At 40.6% G+C, this 20596-nt stretch overlaps 1 protein-coding gene across 2 annotated transcripts in view; it reads right to left on the reverse strand.

Annotated features, from left to right (window-relative positions):
• rgs3a (regulator of G protein signaling 3a) overlaps nt 1-20596 on the reverse strand; it is a 136590-nt gene that overhangs the window by 75858 nt on the left and 40136 nt on the right. The window contains exons 1-9 of one of the 2 annotated variants that reach the window (XM_083983406.1): nt 19115-19921; nt 15332-15413; nt 14348-14453; nt 13377-13812; nt 11594-11633; nt 10333-10697; nt 8559-8636; nt 5282-5393; nt 1100-1143 (exon numbers count right to left, since the gene is read on the reverse strand). In XM_083983406.1, the coding sequence (XP_083839532.1) occupies nt 1100-1143; nt 5282-5393; nt 8559-8636; nt 10333-10697; nt 11594-11633; nt 13377-13812; nt 14348-14453; nt 15332-15413; nt 19115-19372 (1521 nt within the window). In that variant the 5' untranslated portion in view covers nt 19373-19921. Of the gene's footprint in view, nt 1-1099; nt 1144-5281; nt 5394-8558; nt 8637-10332; nt 10698-11593; nt 11634-13376; nt 13813-14347; nt 14454-15331; nt 15414-19114; nt 19922-20596 lie in introns of those variants that run through there. The other variant, XM_083983405.1, reaches the window with a different exon arrangement.

Consider the following 20596-nt stretch of genomic DNA (forward strand, 5'->3'; position numbering starts at 1 on the left):
TGCCTTTTTTCCAGCAGCTTGCTGTTAAGCTGCCTCTAACTCCATCTGAGTACAGCTGATTTGAATTTTTCATGTGAAGACTACTGTCTAAACATTTCAGTGACTACCAGGAGGACAGGTCGTGCTGTAGAATCCCATTGATATCTTGAGTGATTCTGAAACTGATCATGTGAAATAAATATTTCAGCTGGTTGTGAAGGACAGGAGTGTTTTGCACATGCAGGTATTCATGGAGGTGATGTGTATTACACATCTCAAACAACATCTTGATATATACTATGTTGTGATGGTTTTAAACATTTTCCCTCTTTGCTGCACAATGTATGAATTTGCCTTTAAACTTTTACTGAGACCATTTCTCACCTCTGTTGTGGCCATGCATTTTTCATACTGCTGAGACAATGGAAAAATGTTAGGCTTTAAAGTGCCATTTCAGTGTTAAATAATTGGTGAACACAGCAATGTAATATTAATAATTCTGCTTTTCCCTTTCATCTCAAATGATAGCCTGAAAGGTGTTGGAGGGGATGGAAGAATGGATGATTATTTATCATAAATGTCATAACTATGATTGTGTAAACAAAGCAAACCACTGTGAAAAATAGCTGCACTGCATTCGAACACATTTATAATGTAGTGAATACTTAAATCCCCAGGCCACAGAGTTGTGTAAGTATATATCAACTGGCTGTATAGTCCTCAGCTTGATGCAAAATGATGATTCTGTTAAATCTGAAGTTATAAAATACTTCTCCACCTGAACAATGATGATAAATAGATAACCAAAAGCCTGACGGTGCAATCAGTAAACCTTTCCACGCTGTGTTTCTATAATATATCAAAAAACAAATGGATGTGGCATGTGTGATAGAGACTAGAGAGTCTGAGATGGAGTCTGATCTGACAAAGACGTGCAGAGAAAAGACATTTTCATTAGAGCTTTCTGCTAATCCTTGTGTCTCCTCTGTAATGTGATTTCCATCAGAGTCAATTGCCCCTCCGGCTTGCAGACGAAATAGGCTGTTCACATTAGACCTCCCCTTTCCCCACTCTTTTTCTTGCAAAACAAACACAAACACACACAATATTTTTCTCTTACCTCTGTCATGTGAATAAGGTAGAATCTCAGTTCTTCAGCATAATCTGTAAAACAAAGTGACGCCAGGGATTAATTCAAATTCTTTCTTCATGTCATCTTTTTTTTCCTTCCTGCCAACTACCCAACCTTCTTTCCTCTGTTTCATTTTCATGCTCACCCTTCCTTCCTTCCTTCTTCTGCATAAAACAGCTTTTTTTTCCTTTCTTTTTTTGAAGCGCATTGATTTCCGATTACGATTTTACCAAAATGCCTATATTGATGGAAAGCTTTTACAGTATGTCAGCCTTATAGACATCCACCCATAATTCACTGAGGGAGTGCTCTGAGAGACAGGCCTGTGGGTCTGGAGTCAAGATAAATGGATTTAATCAAATAATCCTTCCCCTCCAACACAGATACACACTCAAACATGCACCCACATAATCTATACTGTATGTGGTGGTGATGTTTGCTATTTTATTACAAGTAAGCACACAAACAAGCCAGCAGTCTAACCATGACTAGCAATCTTGTCTTGATCAGGCTGAGGAGCAGCTCGGCCCCGAGGTGAGTTTTAAAATGATTAAATGTGTTTGAGACAGACAGGAGTCATCTATTCCACTCTACATGACTCTCTCACCTAAATCTGTCTATTGCAATGGGTACAAAGGAGCATCTATCTATCCATCTATCCATCTTTTATCTAATCATACCTTTAAAAAAAAACATATTTTAAGGTTGACCTTATAATAATCATTCTTTATAATTGAAGAAACTCAGAAAAAAACTCAGCTGCTTTGCTTCATCAGTAATCAGTCATCAAATTCTTGCCACACCCTGATTATGGACCAGAAGTGACAGTGCCACTTTCAAAATGGACCCAGTCCACTTCAAACCAGCGAGATGATCTCAGACCGAAACAGAAATCTTTCCTGTGAAATTACCAAAACACTTCTAGCTTTGGCAGAAAATGATGTGGTTCTGTAAGACCCCACGACAGAGAGAGGTTTTCCAGGCCTTTAGTAACACTCATGCACTGAATGCATGATCTGTAAATGATGCTGCCACTCTGTGTGGGTGATTCAAATTTACATAGAAAGGCAGGAAATGCATTTTGGGTGCTATCAACAGTAACTACGTGCACCATGATGTTTTGTCGCTGAGCTGCAGAGGAGTGATAGTAACACAAAGGGGGAAATTTTGTGATAAAAATGCTGTTAAGACTCCATTAAGACGGGATCAAGTTACATCGAGTGTGGAGAGGAGGAATGATTTCAGCACGATTTCAGATTTTGCCATGTGAGCATCAAGAGACTCAGAAAAATGTGAACTAAGCCTGTGAATCTGAATCTGAAAGGCGTGTCAGTTTCTACTTCAGTTTCTAGTTTTGAAGCGAGGAAGAGGAATGTTTTTTAAAATTATTTTTACCAATAATTTTAGTCAAAGTAAATTTACTTATTTTATATCAGACATAAGTTATTATCTAAAACAGAACACATTATGTCTTAAAATACGTCTAGAGGGGATCTATAACTCATCAAACTACTGCACACTCTCTATGCTCAGTCTCACAACAGAGCGTGCTGTCCTGCTCCCGGCAGAGAAAAGAACACATCAGCTTTTTTTATTTCCTGTAGTACATAATCTACGTGTTTATTATTCTCCTAGGACGGTATATGAATCCAGCTTCTGCATTTTCACCCTGAACTATGACAGCAGACAACAGCATCTGATAGGATGGCAATGAAAGCTCAGGGGCAGCACTTTAATTTTCTCTTCGTTCCTGTTGGCTATAATTTACATAGTCTCACAACAACAAAAATACCTCTGGAGCGTAACACCCCCCTCTTGCAGGAGTGATCATGATCAGTGTGTGATTCAGAGACAGCAGAGCTCATGTGTAGTGTTGTGTTGTACAAATCTGAAAACTTGTGTTTCCGTTCCAAACCAGCAGCAGAGGTCACTGTTGGATATCTTTCTGATTTTCCTTCGACCAACAGAGCACTGATGATCTCAGGTAGATATTTTATTCTGTACATGTTTTCAGTTTTAACGAAATGACGGTACTGTTAGAAGTTTTGATTATTGTTATATATTTATATATCAACTTCTCAATGTCCTAAAAGTTATCATCTCATACGTATTCACTTCAAAGGTGTGGGCATCACAGTTTCTCATGAGTCAATTGAAAACAGAAACCCCAAAAGTGAGAGAACCATCCTGCTCCTCGTAGGGCATATCTGCCCTCTGGCTAATTTTACACTTCTTGGTTGTCAAAAGTTTTTACATCATAGCGATAGAACTGTAAGGTGGAGGTGGTCTTGTTAGATTGTTTAGTCGATAATGATCCATCCCTGTCTTTTAACATCACTCTATTTAATATCGCTATCACTTCCCACGCTCCTCAGCCCAGTAACGAGGTGACAGGAACACAGGAAAGCCCCTGTATTGAACTCACACTGTGTCATTACACGCACGCACACACACACAGACACACACACATGTCAAACACACCCTTGTTGAAACAAACACAATCCCCCGGCGCCTCTTTCCTGAGTGACGCTGCCGAAGCCAAATAACAATGACAGGCAGCAGGGTGGAGATGTGTGTCTGTGTGTGTGTGTCCTACCATGAAACACATACAGACACGCAAACCCTACTCAATCCCCACCCTGGTGATCTCTCCGATTGTTTGGGTGAGGGGTGGAGGTCAGAAGTGATCCAGAGGAGACACAGCGATCTCCGTGGGGAGGGCAGAGGGGCTCAGACCGAGACCACCCACCTTCAGGCTGCTATCTGTGTTTTGAATTCATAAACTGGAGTGTTCACTCTTAACGTTATTCCTCAGTGTGTCAACCTCAGCTGCACAATGACTGTAGTTTACATATTGCTGCTTTGTATCTGCAATCAATAATGCTATCCTGTGTTTGGCATTTCTGTTGATTCTGACAAAAGATCACAAAGTAGCTGCATTGTCATGAGCCTGACTCAGCAGAAATGCTCATTTGTCTGTGTTTATATGGAGTACCCATCAAAAGTTTGGACACTCTTTCCCAAATGTGAAAAATTGATTTTGCCTCAGCACAGTACATGGTGAGAACAGCGAGTTATCTGCTCTTAAGACCTACCCTTGGACACTATGATTGATTTTTGTCAAAGTCAACGTTTGTTCACCTTCTACAGTATAAAGGAGAAAGACAGTGGGTTCAACCACAAGTACAGTAAGGGGATTTATTCACTGAAGGTCAGGCCAGGCCTTTGAATGAAACATTCAAACCTATGAATCATAAACAGACTTGGTTTGTAGTGAGTGAAGGACTGAGATCTCCCCCCTCCCACTCTACACTCACACATGACTCTGATCACTAAACTGCCTTTAAAGTCATTACTCTGCAGCGAGGAACACAGCATCATCCCAACACCTGTTATCCCTCTAAATCAATCCCATAATCCTGACACTACCACCCTGCTGTTTAGTCTGCTTTACTGTCAAACAGCATTTGGCACTTTCACGCAGTATACACTGCTACGTTTGCAGCAGCACGGGTCTAAGTGCATCCCCTCTCCCCTCGCTGTGCCCTAAGCATGACTCCAAACTTCACCCATGTCTCCGCCCACCACTCTAAACACAGATATTTACAGTGAGCCCTATTTATTTGACTTGCCTACGCTGTGCGCAGCCCCGATGGCCGGCCTATTCTCTCCACATTGCCAGAGGAGATGGTTGTTTACACCAAGGTGAAATAAAAAGACAAAGCAACAGGAACTTGGGCAGTGTTTCCCTAAATATCCTCTGGTTAGGCTGAGCTGAAACCATCGCTGTAATCATGGTTGCTGTATGTTTATTTCCAATCGTGCTATTTGTGTGTTTAAGTATTACAATTATTCTGTGTTTAACTATAAAAGACCAAACATAGTCTAATATGGTAAAATACAGATAAGAGTGTTTGGAGATATAGTTACAGATTAAGTTTTGGCTAATGTTTTATTGTTTTTTGGTCCTTTAACAAATTTGTTGACGTAGTAATGCAGATTTAATCTTATAGTTTCATCTCTCCCTTTTACGTCTTATGTCTCAGTCAATTTACAGTGGCTGTGAATTTTATATTTAGGAATTCAGAGGAAGAAAATATGATTCTGTGCAACACTTTGACATACTTATATAGACTAACAAAATCCAGGATTTCCCCTTTGCTTACGTACCGTCCTGGAGTCGGAGCTGTCTGAGGAACAGTGGACTCTGAAGAACGTTACATCTGCCTGGCTCATCTTCCCTTGTAACCAACATCAGGTCGTTGTAGACAAACACTGTGACCTAAAAAGAAGAAATTGGAGAGGCAGATTTGGAGGAGGAAGATGAAAAAAAGGGGAAGAAGGAAGTTTTTAAAAAGGAAGATGAAAAGAAGGGGAGGAGTAGGTGAGGTTGAAAAGGAGACAAGGAGGGAGGGGGGGGAATATACACTGTTTAATTTCATACAGAAGTCTGTAGTCTCACATCATCTGACTATGACTTTACACCTTTAGGTAATAACTTCTCACACTAACACCTCTGCATTCTCGTGTGATGTGCACAACACCATCACACTGAAGAAGCCTCAGCCTCATAGGGGGCTTAGCACAGGAAATGCAGTTCACACATACATAGGTATGGCCGAATACATTTACCCTTGTGTTAGCCTTGTGCATGCATGTCTGCAACATGGCCCACGGTCATGAATCTAATTACAGTGAAACAAAGAAGCATGAAGAATAAAGAAAAAGAAGGAGATAATAAAAAGTCTAGATGTGTGCATTGTGGTCGCTTATGTGAGACTGCTTCCAAAGTAACACAGCATGCATATCGATGGGCACTGAAGGCAATGCTTTTGCTTTGGTGGCTTCCTCGGAAGGGTGAGATAGCAGAGGGGGTATTTCAGATGTTGCCAGTGTGTGTGTGTAGGTTTGAGTGGGTGGAAGAGGATGTAAACAAGTAAAAGTAAAGAACAAGGACAAAGCCTCTGAGAGAGAGGCAGTGAGCAGTTTTCACACAGAGAAAACTGTTGAATACAATACATGAAAATACATTGTTAAAATGTTCTTAAAATGTAGCACTTGCTCCTTTTATTCTCTCGCTCTTAGTGATACTCTCATTGTAGTTCAGTGACAATCCTAAACCCATACTAAAACAAACAGTGAGTTTGTTAAGAATCCATCCACCATTCGGTCATTAGGTCAAGTATACACATAAATCAATTTGGTCTATGTCATTACTGATAACATTAAAAACATGTTATTAGATTAAAACTACAGTACTGCATGCATCCTGTACTCAATATGCTGCAATCTTCTATTGATTTTTAAATGTGAATTGAATTGTGACTGACCACTTTTATTCATCACGGTCCAACACAAACTGTATGGCTTTGTCTGTATAGTGTAATTAGCAGGTTTAAACTGATTTTACCATTTACATGATAACTTGATTAGTAGAAATAAAATGGTAAGCTATTTAAATCTGTTTCGGTGTGTTCCGTCCATATGTAACTTTGAAGCATTACTAATATTTAATCCACTAAAAGTCTATTTTGGGAATTTTGGTCACTTTGGACTAAATCCAATTAGTACAATGTTCTGCTTATAAATTATGTTCAGACATTAAACTTAATGTGGTGCAAACAATACAGTGTCTGCATCTGACTCCGGGGCAGACTTACACAACTCTGGTGAGTAAAGAGTAAAAGCTGGAACAACATGGACAGATCATTAAAAACAGCCTGTATAAATTGGCACAGTGGAGAGAAACTCCTTCCTGACAAACACTGGCTGTTAAATATTTGTTTTATGACTGACCCCAGAGAGAGGCCAGAATTACCTTCCATGCCAGCAGTCAATGCACTTCACTGCACCGCAGAGCAAAACTTATCTGACAGGGCAAATTAGAGAACTGGAAAGGGCTTCATTCAATACAACAACCCTCTTTCCACATATAGTGTGAGCCATGCAAACACAAATTCACATGATTCACATGTAAAATCCTCCAGGCATATAAACAATGCCATTTCTTAGCTATTTCTTTCTTGTTTACTTTTGTTAAAGAAGTTTTCATTATTACATGACATTATTTTCCACTCTGATATTCATGACATGTCAAATACATCATAAAGCAGAATATCATTGTATGGCGACCTCCTTGTGAAAGGATTATTAATATGCACTTCTAGTCAAAAGGTTTCGAACAAAGGTTTAGCTCCATTTCTCCTTGTAATTGTTTGAATTTCCATAATTGATTGTCTCAGTGTTTCAGAAAGTTTAAAAACAAGGAATCATTGAATATTCTTGGTGAATTAAATTTAATCTAAATGTTTGACTCATTCAGCAGCTGAACAGACTGGCACTCCTGTCCATTCAGTAATATACAGTACTACTTCCTGCTGCACAGTATTGTCCTAATAATGCATTAGAGGATGTAGTAACACAATCAGTTCCACTGCCTTTGTACAGACAGGGCGTTTGTAAGTCATCAACAAAACCTGTGGGAATTGTTTACATTAACTTTCAAGGCTTCATTTACTTCCATTGTTACAGGAAAGCTGTAAATGAACCAATTTCTTAATCCCCCCCTGAAAATAATTGATGTAGTTTTTCAGTTTGGGTCATTTTAATCGATTTTTCTTTTTACCCCAGGCAGTTGACTGCTCACCTTTGTACTATTTAATATTATTCACTGAACTTGAATTATTTAGATTTCAATAAAACATGTAAAAATCTGTCTGCTCTAAAACGTTTGACCAGCCGTGTCTCTCTATGAATCTGCAGTTTCTTTGGATAGATTAAACAGAATTTCTTTGATAGCCAGATCATAGACAAACTCCTCCTTCATCAATGATTCATTTTTCTCAACTCATGTGGGCCTGATAGTTCAGGATAGTTGCAAAGTCATCAGAGATGTTCAGATGTTCAGACAGCTCCTCTCAGGACGTTGCTCTGTACTTGTTCTCCCTTTTTATATAAAACACATACACAATTTGACTTGAGATGTGCATCGTAGCAATGGACCGTCACTTCCAGTTTGACTAAATAAACAAAGCACATAACCACTTGTGACACACCAACAAAATGTTTGCCACTACTCTGTTTGGCTCCTGCAATCTGGAGAGGAAAGGAGAGGAAAGGAGGCGAGGTCTCGCTCTTCCTGTATCAATCAAATCATAAAAGTCTCGGAAAAAGCACAAAAAAATCTCATATCACCAAGATCCAATCCTGCACTGCCTTTGGTTTTGATTTTACTTCAGATTAGTTTTAGATAACTTTTCGAGCGTAAAGTTTTGGACATTGCTTGGCCAACAACAACTAAAGAAAGGGCTTCAAAACCAAATTATTTCCAGAAAGTGGAGCAAACGTACCCACAGAAATGTTTTAATAATAACACACGCTCACGTCTCATGCGTAGACAAAGACAAACCACATGGCTTAGCATCATAGCTGCGCTGATGGCACTTACCTTGAGAGAGTGGTGCTTGCTCTCATGAAGTATCATCTCCTCAGATATGATGAGTGTCCGGCTGCACAGGTCAAGAGGCTGGACAACAACAGATCACACAGACAGATTAGGATGTACAGTTTTTGGAAGTAGTTTTGAGGCTCATTTGCTGAGAAGTGATATCAATAATCAGATATCAATGACCTCAAGCATATCTAGCTGGTAATATTACCGTTAGCAGTTGTGTGTGATCAGAATCAAGAACATATGTTGAGCATTTTGTCAAGATAAAATACAAGAGGATAATATTGCACTTGTTACTGATGAGAGAAGAAGTTTCAGTACCAAATCCATTTCAGCTCCCAAATCCAAATGATCTGTCACACTGATAACACTGAGTCTTTCTGTGCTGTGGGAAACACAACTGTAACAGTTTCTACGAAGACAGACAGCGAGTTGCGCGGCTGTACGTGTGGTCTGAGTATGACAAGACACGACACTTAAAATGAACAGTGCAACAACGTGGGAGGAGGGGACTTCCTCTCAAGTCCAAGGTTTGAGAAAAAAAAAAAAAAAGGCCTAATTCAATGTGTCTATATGAAGCAGGGTCAGGGCTGCACATGTCTGCGTGAATGAGCAGGAAGTACCACCGCAGCCCCCGAACTGTGAGAGTGTGAATGGCTAAATGTATCTGAAGTGTTTTATATCACACCTATCTGGTCTCATGGGCTTTGGTTATTTTATTGTACTCATGTTGCAGTGACACATGACTTAACATAACTTGCCTTTGCTTCCCTTTTCATTATCAAACTAAACTAAATATATTTAGTGTTAGTTAACTATTTTCTGCACACAGCTGAACTTTAGAAAATACAGCTTGTCCACCAAACCAAAAATAATCCCTTTCGTATAGTCATACAGTTAATTCTCTTCTTGTACTGTATATAAAAGATAAGATCATAACAGTCCTTGTAACTCTGTTTTTCAACACTGACCTTCTTGGTTTCACTCTCCACTTTCCTCTCTCTCCTCACAGACTGATAAGTGCTGTAGCCCAAGGCAGAGACTCCCCAAAAAAAAAAAATCTGCATATCCAAAATGTGTTATGTATAAAAATAGAGCCCTCTTGGCTTCTAAAATGTGAGACGCTCAGAGAGAAGGGTCAACATATTTCATATTTCATAAATGCAAAACCACAAAAGTCTTCTCTCCACTTCCTTTTGACTGAAATGTGGAAGAAGAAAAAAATGATCATCCTCTCTGTAGGATACCACCGTCTGTTGCATTGTTGCATCTGGATTCCACTGTTGTCGTTCCCCTCTTGCCCCTGTCTGCCTTTTTACGGCATATGGTTACTGTATAATGATAATTTAGCATTTTGGGAAATATATTGGCTATTTCTGCCAAGGGCTAGAGGCCAAGATTAATATCACTCTTATATCTGTCCATTAAATATGGAGCTCTAGTCAGAAGCCTGTTAGCTTAGCTTAGCATAAAAATGGAAATGGAAGGAAATGGCTACCCTAGCTGGGTCTGAAGCTAACTAAATCTAACTAAAGCTTATTTGTTTAATCTGCAGAAAAATAGAAGTGTAAATTACACCTGAACCTATTTCAGTACAAAGGTTAGGATCTCAATTGTAAAGTATGTGAAAAAATATTGTTATATGATTGTTTCCCCTAAAATATATACAATGAATAACTAAAACTGCAAAATACGATGTGCAAAACTGACTGTAAAGCAACCAAACTTCACCGCTGTGAAAACACACACACGTTTTCACAAATTGGCCTACCTGAACAAAGATGGGGAAGATAAGGATCTTGGGGGCCACTTTGACATATCCATAATTGCCATGTGGAGTGTGTGAGCGCACGATGGTACAGTTCTGGTAATTGGCAAAGTTGGCATTCTGCTGCGGGTAGTTGGACATGCCGGTACCGGTGGAGGTGGACGATGTTTTTGTTGTCTTGGAGTTGTTAGACCGTCGTAGGAAGCCTGTGCGGCTGGAGAGACCCCCACCACCACCACCACCACCTCCTCCTCCACCTCCTCCTCCTCCTCCTCCTCCAAAACCAGCAGTCGTGCCTCCAGAGAAGGCACCCCCACCTCCACCCTGGGGCTGTGGAACAGAGGCCTGCCGTGGATATAACCTGGCAGCTGCGGAGCAAAAAGAGGAAACATCAAGAGTCAGAATGGAAGATCAAAGGCCAACTCATGTCTGCACACTACAGTATATACAGTAAGGATGAAACCAGGAGAGGGTGAACTCAGTATTAAGACTGCAAATGTTGGGAAACAAATAACACTTTTGTTTAATCTTAATAACTACTAGCACAGTGAAAACAGAGTGCAGTGAATAACAAGCTTAGCAGTTCAGTCATCAGACTGGTTACCCACAAGTGCAAGAGGCTGTTAATCAACTGATCATAACCGCTAATTAATATGGGTGCAGATAAAGTTAAAATTAAAATGAAGTGAGCAGAATTTCATGTCCCAAATTTCCACGGGTCCTGCTGGGAAGAATTAATTTCTCATTACTGGATTAACTTTACCAGCTATGTAGCTATGTTAGCTCCAGGCTCCAGCTGCTTTTCAGGGTCACTATCTCACATACAAGTCTTGTGTTTGTCTTATAAGACTCCAAAGTTGGTGTACAAGACAGAGGACACATGTTTGGTATTTTATGAGTTGTTACACTGGCCAGCTTCCAGCAATAACATCATATCAGAGGACTAAAAAAGTGATAATTACTGCTGTAACTCATTTAGAACACGATTCAGGCAGTGGGACCCAAAAGTATTTTGCATTCATTGTGATCCTGACATTAGTTCAACTTGAGGTTAGTTTTAGGTGCCAAATGTTAAGTGAATATAATCATATTCTTTAAACTAAAAATAACCTGAAATGTGAAGTCAAATTTTTAATTACTTCTGGGTGCCATCCAAAATAATAAAAGGCATGACAGCCAACTTATACATAGGCTTTCAGCCAAAATACCCGGCAGAGTTCACTGTAGCCATTAACAAAGCATCGCAGGGGAATGAATGTCTCACCTAATGTTCCCTGGTTGTCTTGGTAAACAGGCCTCAAGATCTGAAAGAAGAGTAATATGAAATTACATTGATATAAACAATAGTCATATCTGACATCTAATCTACATCAAGAATGGAATAGACAAATGAAAGGTATGACATGAGACACAGTATGTCATTGTCTTATAACTAAATTGTTTATATTGAATATAGTTTAGTATCATAGATCATATGATCTGTAAATTAGCTTTCATTTCATCGTATATGCTTCATTTTTTCTCTAAATTTAGAATGTATGAGGTTCTCTAAAATATTTTTATTCATAGTGTTTGTGGTGCTAACGCGTTCATTTTCGGTGCTGCTATGCCATGGGCTTGTGTTTCAGGACCAAGCTGGATATTATCATCTATGCTTTCTTGCTTGACATTGAATTTAGTCTCCAGGAGTCAAATGAACCCATTTCAATTGCTCTGGACTCGGTGAGGCAGTGATGGTTTCTATCTGTCACATCATATAACAATCAACTGAGGGGGTAAAGAGAGAAAGCTGCCACCACGTCATATGGGCTTTTCAGATTAATACAGGAGGTTAACTAGGGGTTGGAAAGTCACGGGATGTTTATAACATATCATTAGCTCTCTTTTCTCCCCATCATATTAGGATAAATGTTATCTGTGGTGGGGGCATTCAAGGCCATCACTTAGTGAGCTAGACTAGAGTATTATTCTGGTGTGATAAGTCACCATGACCCATTTCCATGGGCGTTTTGGTATATTTAGCCTGTGATGGCCAAAACAAATCTCACCAAATCCTTGCCTCGTCATTTACCTGTCAAGAACTTATCAGTGGAGATGGACAAGGCATGAGGAACACACAGACACATAGCACACACACAAACAACCTTCAAGTCACATCCAAACTCAGTAGAAATGAAACAAAGAGGAAGGGAAATTAGAAGGATTTAGTGAGTTAGAAGTGTTTTGGAAGTCTTGAGCAACTGGTTGAAACTGTAGATTGCAATCAACAGAAGACAGGGGGCGCTGCAGGGTGACTGACTCACACATCCTGGATCTTTCAGTGCAATAAGTTTGTTAAACGGGTTAGTATTGTTTGGTACAGAGGGGTTAGCTGAGGAATTGAGTTCAGCCTTTTTGATTTTATGAGTTTGCTTTATTTTGTATTTATGATGAAAGCTTTTAGCTCATATACATGATGTCACTAGATGTAACCATGAGTACATGCTATATAAAAACCCCATGTACATGTCATACTGTTCATGTACAAACATGTTATGCTCAATGTAAAACTGCAACGGACCAGTCTTGGAGTAGTGTATGTGAATTATGCATAAAAGCTGTTATTTTGTTGTGTTTATCCCTCTTCCTAAAATACCAAAACTATTTGTTTTTAAAATACCGATGTAAAATCCATGGCACACAGATCATTTATCTATAGGATACTTGTAAGATAAGTGTTGTCAGATAATGTACATACAGACATACAATTATTATCAACAACTGCATTTTATATATTATAGTCTATGATTCCTCCTGGTCTAAGGCCAATATCTACATGACTAAAATATATGTAGTATGTCAAAACATGTAGTAAAGCACAAATCGGTGAGACAGCAGTGACCCACATGGCCACGTGGACACATACTGTAAATACAGTCCGTCTATCTATCAGCACCAGGGATGAAAGGTAAGGAGACATATCTAGGATGAGCCACCATATGACCATGGTGAGGATGAGAAGGACGAAGGAGATGATGAAGGTGCAGCCCACCACCAGTCTGCGGTACCTGGCTTCCAGGGTTGATGGGCGCCAGGATGATGTAGTTGTCCCCGTTGGACGCCTTCACCCTGGTACCTTTCAGTGTGGCGGTGTGAGGGTGGTGGAGGAGTCTAGGTTTCCCGTCCAGCTCCTCGGCCGACCCTCCCTGCGCCCCCCACGCCAGGGTTCCCATGCCCATGCCGCCGCTGCTGTTTCCGGCTTCGGAGCCGTTGACCAGCAGCCTGCGGGCGGCGGTGGCACGGTGGTGGGCTGGGAGAGGCGGCACGGCTGGGGGGGTTTTGCTGGTGCCGACATCTGGTACACGCCTGCGGGTGGGGGGCGACGGAGCATCGTAGTTTGAGGTGGAGGACTTATAGGAGGGCCGGTGTATGAGGCCCTCAAAATTAGGCTTCGCCGAGGGACCAGTGCGCCACACCACCACCGTGATTTCATTGGCGCTATTTCTGCAAAGAGAAATAAAGAAAGATGAATATCAACAAAATCTAAAGGAGTGACTATAATGTTTTATATTTATTTTTATGAATTTATTTACCCTTAGTTACATCAAAAGTGTTTCAAATACCATATTACACTATATATTTAAAAAAAAAACATAAACTTGCAGTCTTGTAAAAGGATACAATAAGTTGAAATTTAACTGCATCAATAACTGCAATAGATACCTGTTTTTAGGGCAAGATCTACTTGCTGTTTCAGTTTTTATGTGAGCGTCATGTGAATTTTATAGCTTTTATGTGAGATTTTTTAATGTGAGTTTTTATGTTGGTGTTTGTATGTCTGACTGTTTTGGAGCCCAAACTAATGACAATTTTCTGTCCTTGTGATAGACAATAAAGTTTTTTGAATTGAATTGAATTGAATCATTAAAGTAGATATATGCCAACGTTTAGAAATCACTAGTCCCACTGTGAGTGAGATGCTCAAACTATTTGGTGTTAATTGTCCCATAAACCTCTGGTGTGCTGGGGTCATTATTACCTGATAGCGTGGGCTAAATCCACGCATTTCCACTGCTCCACCGGCTGACCATTTAGCTGCAGGAGAGTGTCCAAGTGCTGCAGACCTGCCTGATCTGCCGGACCCCCTGCCAGAGTGAAGCCACAGCAAAAAAAGATTCAGATCATTGAACACTTTCAAACTCCATTCATGTTTGGGTATAAAATATTGTCCCTTCAGTCTTGGAGGTACAGAATGTCAAATCACAGCAGAGATGAAACAATAAGTTATAATCCAACAGCGATAAGTCACTCTGTTGTTTTGTGAGGTGAACTTCTGTTTTGAATCTCTTCACCTCTCCACAAGGACAGTAACGATGCCATCGCCTTAAGACTCAGGATCTTGTTCAAAGACATGGCTGCAGGGTGAACACCTGCCAACATGGGGGCTTGACTCCAACTTGCCCGTTTGACATACTGGCTCCCAATTATCTGTAACACCCCGCTGACTGAGCCAGTCCTTATGGTAATTCTCAAAGCTACAGCCAGTGGAGTTAAAAAATAAATAAATCACCCACAGGTACATGAAACTTTCATGATGTACGGGGTGCATGCGTGACATTTCAAATTCAGGTCAGTCAGAGTGAAACGAAAACAACATTCGCTGTCAAATGATCCATTACCGTATTGTTTACATAGTCTAGTGCCTTTAAATTGGAATACAGGGAAAGAATCAATAAATATTTCACATTAGGAATATTATTATTAAAACTAGAAATCAATTGTTTCATTTCCTGGGAGTAAAAAAGAAATGTTTCACTGATAGCCAGAAAGTATTTCACTCATATCTATTTTGGCATGGTAAGTTTGTTTATGGCTGCTTTTAAAGTCAGAAATGTTTGATTTTGGGGTGGTAAACAATCTATGTCCAAACTCCAAAGACAGTGAAGAGCAGTGAAGACCTCAAAATTTAAACCTCTTCCAAACGTTGAGTTTCATGTAAACTGACGTGTGCATGCAAACTTGCCTGGATCAACAGCCTGTACTCTCACAGGGGAGTCTGAGCAGATGGTGAAGCCATATCCATCCTTTCCTCGAAGGATGGTCACCTGCAAAACACACAAACACACACAGTTACTTTCTGAAAGGGACATAGGAGGTCATATTCTCTCCCCCACCCCACTACCCAAGAAACCAAAAGCTTAGTACCCTGCTGGCAAAATAATCAACTTCCTTCCTACAGGATGATTAAGTAGATTTAGATTTCTGCTCCTACTTCCTATTAAAACTGTCCTCACAGCAGTTTCCAGTAGTTAGGGGGAGTTCCATACGCTGAATCTACCAAAAGCTGATTACTTATGTTTCTTTTCTTTTTTTTCTCTCTCAGGCACAAAAACACACACATTTTAAACAATATATAACGTTTTTTGTCATGTACAAAATGTTATTTCTGTAGACCAGTTGCAAAACCAGTATATGGCCGCCTAATTACAGTACTTGCATACACCAACTGTAAAGAGTTAACCTTCTCCTTTATAAGGCCAAAATAGCACTATGGCGTACAGCAGGTAACTGTTTATAATAAAATATAAATTAAAGATTAAGTAATATGTCATCTGTCAGGGGCTGCTTGCTTAAAAATGTACTTTGTTTTAATGAGTGTATAATCCACTGTCAGAATATGTTTTTCATATAAAAGTAAGGAGCTCCCCGCGGAGGATTAAGGATTGTTTCGTACAGTACCTCTGCCCAAATAATATCAAACTATTGTGCCCTATATTTCTAGTATTTTAATCCAATTCTGTTCAAAAAGATTGTGGACAGATTTCAGTGTAATCTGCCGATCAAATCCTATCAGCAATGTCTGCAACAAAGTGTGCCAAATCCCAACATTATGACACATTACTCTAAAATACAACAAACTGTCTGCTCAAATGTACCAGAGAGTACCAGAGTACACAGACAATGCCGATGCCCCTTTCCCATTGTCTCTCTTTCTCTTTGACCTAACATCGTCATTCGGTACCTGTGCCCGAAAGTCTGAGCCAGAGTCAACAAAGTTCCATCCAAAACATCTCACTTTCCAATCTTATCTGCTGACAACCAGGGGCCCAAAACACACAGCTCTTTCTCTTTCTATTTTTTATCTACAGCAGAGGAAAACTACAAATATATGCTGCTATATTTCAAAGCCTACCCATGAGCAAGATGCAGCGACTTGGAGAAATACAGTGATTATTCAGGGGCCTGAAGCTTGGGATGACCCTAAAATGTCGGGTACGATCGTGGTTTCTTATAGTCCACTGCCTTTATGTGCCCTGTGTCACATTGTTTGGGGCCACAGTTCTTTTACCATATTTTTCTACCCTTGTCTCTACTTCCAAACTGACATTGCTGAAAAATAACTGTCAGGCTACACATAATGAAAACTGACTGTGTTTACCTGCAAAACAAAACAAATTAGGATTGTCCTCTATGAACCCTCTTTGAATTTTGGTGAAATTTTGGAGAAAAATCCTCATATGAAGTCAATGTGATGACGTCTTAATATTTCTTGCTGAGATGATTATATATATAGTAGACACATTTACATAGGGACCAATTCCACAAGTACTGTAGAAAGAATATACAGCACGTCTGGGCAACGTTTATAATAAGGGTTTAACCTTCCTTCCCTCAGGCTCATGAAACACTGACAGTCACACACATATGGGTGCACATACTGTATGATCTGGGCTCTGCATGCTCTGCGTGTATATTTTTGTATGGACACAGACGCGTAAAAAACTAATCATCTCGGAGTTTGGCTGTGTGACAAGAATAGAGATAAACCGCCAAAAACAGTGAAAGAAAATGAGGAGATATACAAAAACTGCAAAAGTGACTGTAGGAGAAGGGATGAAAAATGATGATAAAGAGGGATAAAACAAATGAATAATAGATTAAATTGTGGTAAAAGGGTGAACTTTGAAAAGTGATGGTGAAAGAGCACACGACAAAGACAAATAGTACGACAGATGGTACACAAGGAAAAAAACATTTCACTGGAATTACAGAAGGGAAACAACAGACGGAGTCATCGACCTCTATCTAATTGATCTATCTATCTATCTATCTATCTATCTATCTATCTATCTATCTATCTACAGTATCTATCCATCTATCTATCTATCTATCTATCTATCTATCTATCTAGTTCTATCGTTCTATCATGTCTTTTTACGAAAAGCTGGTTTCAGACAATGTGGATTTCTTAAGAAAACCTTCAGTGCTGCATATTTTGGACCGATTCATCCAAACTCCAGAGGCCTTACAGCACTAATTCAATTTGTAAGCATAATGGGGTCCAACCACTTGGATTCCCTTTGGTCTGCCAAAGAGAAGCAGCCCCACGCCCCCTTTTCCACATCTAAATAAAAGCAGATTATTCTCAAACTAGAACAGAAAAGAGGACGCTAAAATAATACAATAAATTAGTATGAATGATTTTTAAGTGATTCCTTTCTCACTGCATCAATCCCAAGACACAATTCTGAAAATGAATGAGCATGAATGAATGGGAAAAGTTCTCCACGTGCATTAAATATTCATATTGTGTGAGCAGGGCCTTATTGATGAATTAATAATTGAATCGAAGGGACTGTGGAGAAACTGACTAGGCTGAGACACAAGATTTTAACTTTCTTGTAATGAATTTAGGACATACCCAATGGGAGCACCCACCCTGTGTGTGTGTGTGTGTGTGTGTGTGTACAGTACAGTACGAGTTCATGCATGTGAGGCAGAGCTTTTCCCTTTTTACATTCATGCCTCAGTGCTCCACCGTCCTCTCAGACACGACCGCGTGAAGCCAGGAGCAAAATATCCTGCCAATCTCCTCCTGATGATTACGGTGCATGTCCTGTCTGCGTTCCAGCCGTGCAGCAGAGGTAAAATTAACTGTCAACAGGTGTGCACGTACCAAATCAAATCTGCCACTCGCACACAATGTAATGTATGTGGTTAAACCGAGCTTTCTGGGTCAGTATGTCCAGTGACGAGGACAAAGACATCAAACACACACACACTCGAGTGGACTAATGTGCCATGAAGCATTTTTGTCATGTAAGCCCACTATTACCAATATTCTCTGTGATTTGTTTTTTTGTATTCTAGTCCGTCACCAGGAAATTAACTTATATTGAATATCGTTACATTTGATTTCCTGGTCTTTAAATGTGCAATTCAGGTGGGCACAAAGTGGAATAAGTAAAAAGGCATCCTCATATCATCCTCATATCATAGCAAATATTTGCTATCTGCTTTCATTCTGTGAGCTCCCTCCATCAGATCCTTCTCTCACTGTGTATTCTCTCCGTGAGGCACTTTGTGACATCTCTGCTCTTGAAAGGTGCTATATAAATAAAGAACTTACTTATGTGAGAAGATAAATAATGTAAAGGACAGAGAGCTGCTTTCCCCCACTCAAGAAACACACATGCTTTAGATCTCCTGCGGTCGCTTGCAGGCAATTATTCTTTGCAGGATGTGTTGGACGTGCAGTGGAAAGTGCATTTTCCTCTGCATAGTGATGGCAGAATACTTTACAGTACGCAAACAAAGATATAACCCTCTCAATTTTTATACTATTCTGTTCTGCAGTTTGATAAACTACAGATGAATTCCACAAATGAATGACAAAAGCAGTAATCAGAGATACATAAACTCTCTTGCACAATCACTGTTGACATTGTGAAGTGGATGCCATTTTTTTCTCTCTTCCTCCTTTCCCACGCCTTTCCCTCCGTCACACACACACATACACACACACCTGTGGCAGCCTACATCTGATGCACAGGTGACACAGCCCGTGGATAGTGTGCATCACTCCTCCACCACCACCTCTTCCTCCCCCTTCTCCGGCGTTCAAGTCCGCGGCCAGCACGCACACACTGCGACGCTGGTTCTCCACCTGGCCGGCGGCTCCCCTGCAGCCCGAGTATCTCCACAGCTTCCTTTGTGCGGCCGAGTGTGTGCTCCTGGGGCTGTGCTCCGGCGGCTGAGTGGACTTCAGGGTGTTATGGATCATCTCCACAGTGGCAGCAGTAGGAGGAGTGTTTGGAGTGGCTTCGGTCTTGCTGCGTCTAGTGCGGTCCAGCTGAGATGGCTGTAGATAACAATATTGTTTCCCAAGCTGCTGGAAAACAGGAATCTGTTGAGTGTGACAATAATGGTCCTTGGAGACCCTGCCTCAGCCAAACTGGTCGGCACTCTGCATCAGCTCTCCCCAAATGAGTCTAGATTCGATTTTCCTGGTAGCAAAACTCTGTGACAACCCTTCAGCCACGCTTTTTTCTATTCAAGGTTTGTTTGCAACAACTGCCGTCATCAATCCATATTCCTGTGTGCAAGTTTTTATGAATCTGTACCCATTATTACATCCACAGATGAATATCCTCCTCTTGATACTTTAGTCTTCTCTTGCTTTCTTCTGTCCTTTATGCTTCCATTCCTCTCCTCTCTTCTTGCACTTGCTCTGTCCCGTAAAGACAATGTCCAGTTTCTTGCTCTGTGGCCTGAACAGCAACAGTTGCAGTAGCGCCTGAGATCAGCTGTGTGAGAGTGTGTGTCGGCGTCATGCAGGCGAGACTGGCGCTGGCTCGGCCTGCTCAGGCCACACTGTAGCTCCTGGCTGGGGCACTCATGGGAACTCTTCAACAGCAGAAGAATAGGAGGAAGTGCCTCCCACCGCCACCCCCCGACACACACATACACACACATGCGCATGCACACATGCACTTATGCATACCTCGCCACCCCACAGCCAGGACAGCTTTGTGTGCCTGCCCCCGATAAGGCCAGTTTGCTTCCTGAGTCCACACTATGAGGCTGTGAGAGGTGCTATAGCTCTCGGTCAGTCGCAAATATGCACCGTAGTGACTAATGTAGGTGGCACAAGTGTGACGTGTCTGAATTAGAGTGAGAAAGGCAGGATTTTAATTAGGAATGACTGGGCAGGCAGGAAAATGAAAACCATTAACAGCGCACTTCAACTTCAGACCATTTTTACATTGTGAATGGAAAAGTTTCTAATTGCTTACAACTGAAGATTAACGGTTTATAATGATCACATTTCTCAACAAAAGAGAAAGTCAACAGTGCTGTAACGTGTAAAGACACACACACACACACACATTTATATATCAATCACAATTCACACCTCATCAAGCTCTTTCCACCTTAGCTCCCACACTCCCCAGTCTCCGTCCAGACATTATGCTTGTTTGTTATGTTTTCAACTTCCATATTTCCC

The sequence above is a fragment of the Trachurus trachurus genome (genome assembly GCF_905171665.1).
Source record: "Trachurus trachurus genome assembly, chromosome: 12".
Lineage (NCBI taxonomy): Eukaryota > Metazoa > Chordata > Actinopteri > Carangiformes > Carangidae > Trachurus > Trachurus trachurus.